The sequence below is a fragment of the Mandrillus leucophaeus genome, unplaced genomic scaffold (genome assembly GCF_000951045.1).
Source record: "Mandrillus leucophaeus isolate KB7577 unplaced genomic scaffold, Mleu.le_1.0 Scaffold164, whole genome shotgun sequence".
In the NCBI taxonomy this organism is placed as follows: Eukaryota; Metazoa; Chordata; class Mammalia; order Primates; family Cercopithecidae; genus Mandrillus; species Mandrillus leucophaeus.
In genome coordinates this window covers 236,585-239,316 of record NW_012101632.1, presented here as the reverse complement: position 1 = coordinate 239,316, position 2,732 = coordinate 236,585, and the positions used below count along the sequence as shown (strand labels likewise).

Genomic DNA, 2,732 nt, shown 5'->3' with positions numbered 1-2,732 from the left:
CCCCTTCTCCCCCAGGACCAAGCACTGGTCTAGCAGCTCGGCATCGCCCCCTCCCAAGAAAAAGAAGAAAAAGAAAGGCAGCCACCGGAGAAGCCGGTGAGAGCCGCGCCTGGCCGGAGCGGGAAGGGAGGAGGTGGGGTCTCTCCCCAGGTGCCAGTCCCTGGCCCACAGGGGACCCCCAACCATGCCGCATTTGTGAGCCCCGCCCCTCTCTGAGCCCGTCCCTCGCCCTCACCATGCGGCCCCTCGACTAAGTGTCCTCCAGGTAACTGAACCCATCCCAGGCCTCAAGCTCCTCTCCTCGCTAGGCCCTGCCCCTCAACGAGCCCCTCCCCTTCCCTAGGTCCCGCCCCTCAAGGAGCCCCTCCCCTTCTCTGGGGCCCTCTCCTCACCGAGCCCCTCGCCTTCTCTAGGACCCGCCCCTCATCGAGCGCCTCTCCCCACTAGGCCCCACCCCTCATCGACCCCTTCCCTTATCTGGGATCCGCCCCTCACTGAGCCCTTCTCTAGCATCTGCCTCTCACTGCATCTCCCAGAGCCAGACTCACTGACCCGGTCCATATGTTACCAGCACCTGCTCCCATTCCCCCTCTGCCCTCCCCCAGGGGTCCCGTGCCCACCAACACCAGTGCGAGTGGTCCTGGGGAGGAGGGGCCTCATCTGCCATCCCCCAATCTCTCTGTCCACCCTCCCCTGTCCTGTGTGAGACCATGGCAAGTGTCTGGGACCCCAACTAACCCCATCCATCCGTCTGTCCTTTCTTCCTGGCATCTGCCCTCAGCAAAAAGAGGAGACTGGAGTCCGAGTGCAGGTCAGTGGGGACACAGCTGGCTGGGCCCAGGGCAGGGGATGTCTGTGGGTGGGAGAGATTCCAAGGCCATTCCCCAGATGCCGGAGGCCTGGACCCTCAGGGCCTGCATGGACACCGCCAGGGTGCAAGCTTTGCCCCTACAGAGGCCATGAGTCCCACCACTAGAGCCTCTGACCTCTGGGTTTGAAACTGTCTTTGCCTACAATGCCAGGGGTGGGCTGGAAGGGTGACTCGGGGACAACATAGGCAGCGCCATCAACTACCCTGAGGGACCTTGGCGACGCTTGGGGCCTCGGGTCACTCTGTACAAGGGACCTTGGGCTTCATGGCCTGGAATTCCCTTTCCAGCTTCAATGTCCCAAGCACCCAAGCCTCTCCAGCCATTTCCAGCCCCCCACCCCCCACCCCAGCTCACTAGAGCCCACCTCCCTGTGTCCACAGCTGTGGGAGCTCCTCACCCCTCCGAAAGAAGAAGAAGAGTGTGAAGAAGCATCGCCGAGACAGGTACCCTTGCTGCCCCCACCCTGGGGCCTCCTCTTCCTCCCGTGGGGCCCAGGGCCAGGGCTGTGGTCCTTCATAGGTCTCCCTGGGCCACCCCAGGCAGGCTCAAGAGAACTTCTTTATTGCCCTACAGGTCTGATTCTGGGTCCCGGAGGAAGAGACGGCACAGGTGAGCGGTGCTTTGCAGAGGACACGGTCAGTGGTCCCTTAAGGGACCAAAGCCCAAATGACGCAATGATGGGAGGCAGTTTTGAGGGTCCCACCTGGCTCCGTCCTTCAGCTCCAGGATTCCTTCCCAGAGCCAGGCTGGGAGGACTGGGCAGTGGAGGAGGAACAGGAAAACCAACTGTTTGCAACCCTCACCTGACCCATGCATCAGCCATGACGTGGGGACCCCAAGAATTTCTAGACAACATGGCAGGTCCAATGCCCAAGGGGTGTGTCTGTCTGTGGAGGTGCCGGTTAGACAAGCAGAAACACCAAGACCCCGAATTTGCGGGGAAAGAGCTCACCAGGCAGGAGGACCTCCATCGTGAGCTGGGAAGGCTCCATGGATAGGAGGCGGGGTTGGGGAGCTGTGGCTAGAGGTAGAGTTTCTCGGGGACAGATGCTAGCCTCCCAACAGGTTTGACTGCCAGGTTATGGAGCATCCTCCACCCAGAAGGGCTGGGGGCTAGCATGGGGGAGCTCTGAGCAGGGCAGTGGCTTGTTCAGGGTGGACTGGGGGAGGGAAGAGGAAGTGAAAGACAGGATTCCAGGCAGAGGCAGAGTGATGCAGGAGAAGAGGGTTGCTGAGAAAGCGGAAAACAGCCTGAGCCAGGCACGGTGGCTCACGCCTGTAATCCCAGCACTTTGGGAGGCTGAGGCGAGCGGATAGCTTGAGGCCAGGAGTTTGAGACCAGCCTGGTCAACATGGTTAAATCCTGTCTCTACTAAAAATACAAAAATTAGCTGGGTGTGGTGGTGAGCACCTGTAATCCCAGCTATTCGGGAAGCTGAGGCATGACAATCGCTTGAACCGGGGTGGCGGAGGTTGCAGTGAGCCAAGAGGTTGCAGTGGAGTGCATGGCACTCCAGCCTGGGTGACAGAGCAAGACTCTGTCTCAGAAAAAAAAAAAAAAAAAAAACGCTGGGCGCTGTGGCTCATGCCTGTAATCCCGGCACTTTGGGAGGCCGAGGTGGGTGGATCATTTGAGGTCAGGACTTTGAGACCAGCTTGGCCAACATAGTCCGTCTCTACTGAAAATACAAAAATTATCCAGGCATGGTGATGGGCGCCTGTAATCCCAGCTACTTGGGAGGCTGAGGTAGGAGAATCGCTTGAACCCGGGAGGAGGAAATTACAGGGAGCTGAGATCGCACCACTGCACTCCAGTCTGGGCGACAGAGCAAAACTCTGTCTCAAAAAAAAAAAAAAAAA

The 2,732-nt window shown here is 59.3% G+C and overlaps 1 protein-coding gene across 1 annotated transcript in view; it reads left to right on the top strand.

Moving 5' to 3' along the window:
- Window positions 1-2,732, top strand: part of SRRM3 (serine/arginine repetitive matrix 3) — a 71,543-nt gene that overhangs the window by 27,949 nt on the left and 40,862 nt on the right. The window contains exons 4-7 of the mRNA XM_011976352.1: window positions 1-96; window positions 782-811; window positions 1,253-1,315; window positions 1,446-1,481. The exon at window positions 1-96 is cut by the window's left edge and continues 15 nt beyond it. Of these exons, the coding sequence (XP_011831742.1) occupies window positions 1-96; window positions 782-811; window positions 1,253-1,315; window positions 1,446-1,481 (225 nt within the window). The remainder of the gene's footprint in view (window positions 97-781; window positions 812-1,252; window positions 1,316-1,445; window positions 1,482-2,732) is intronic.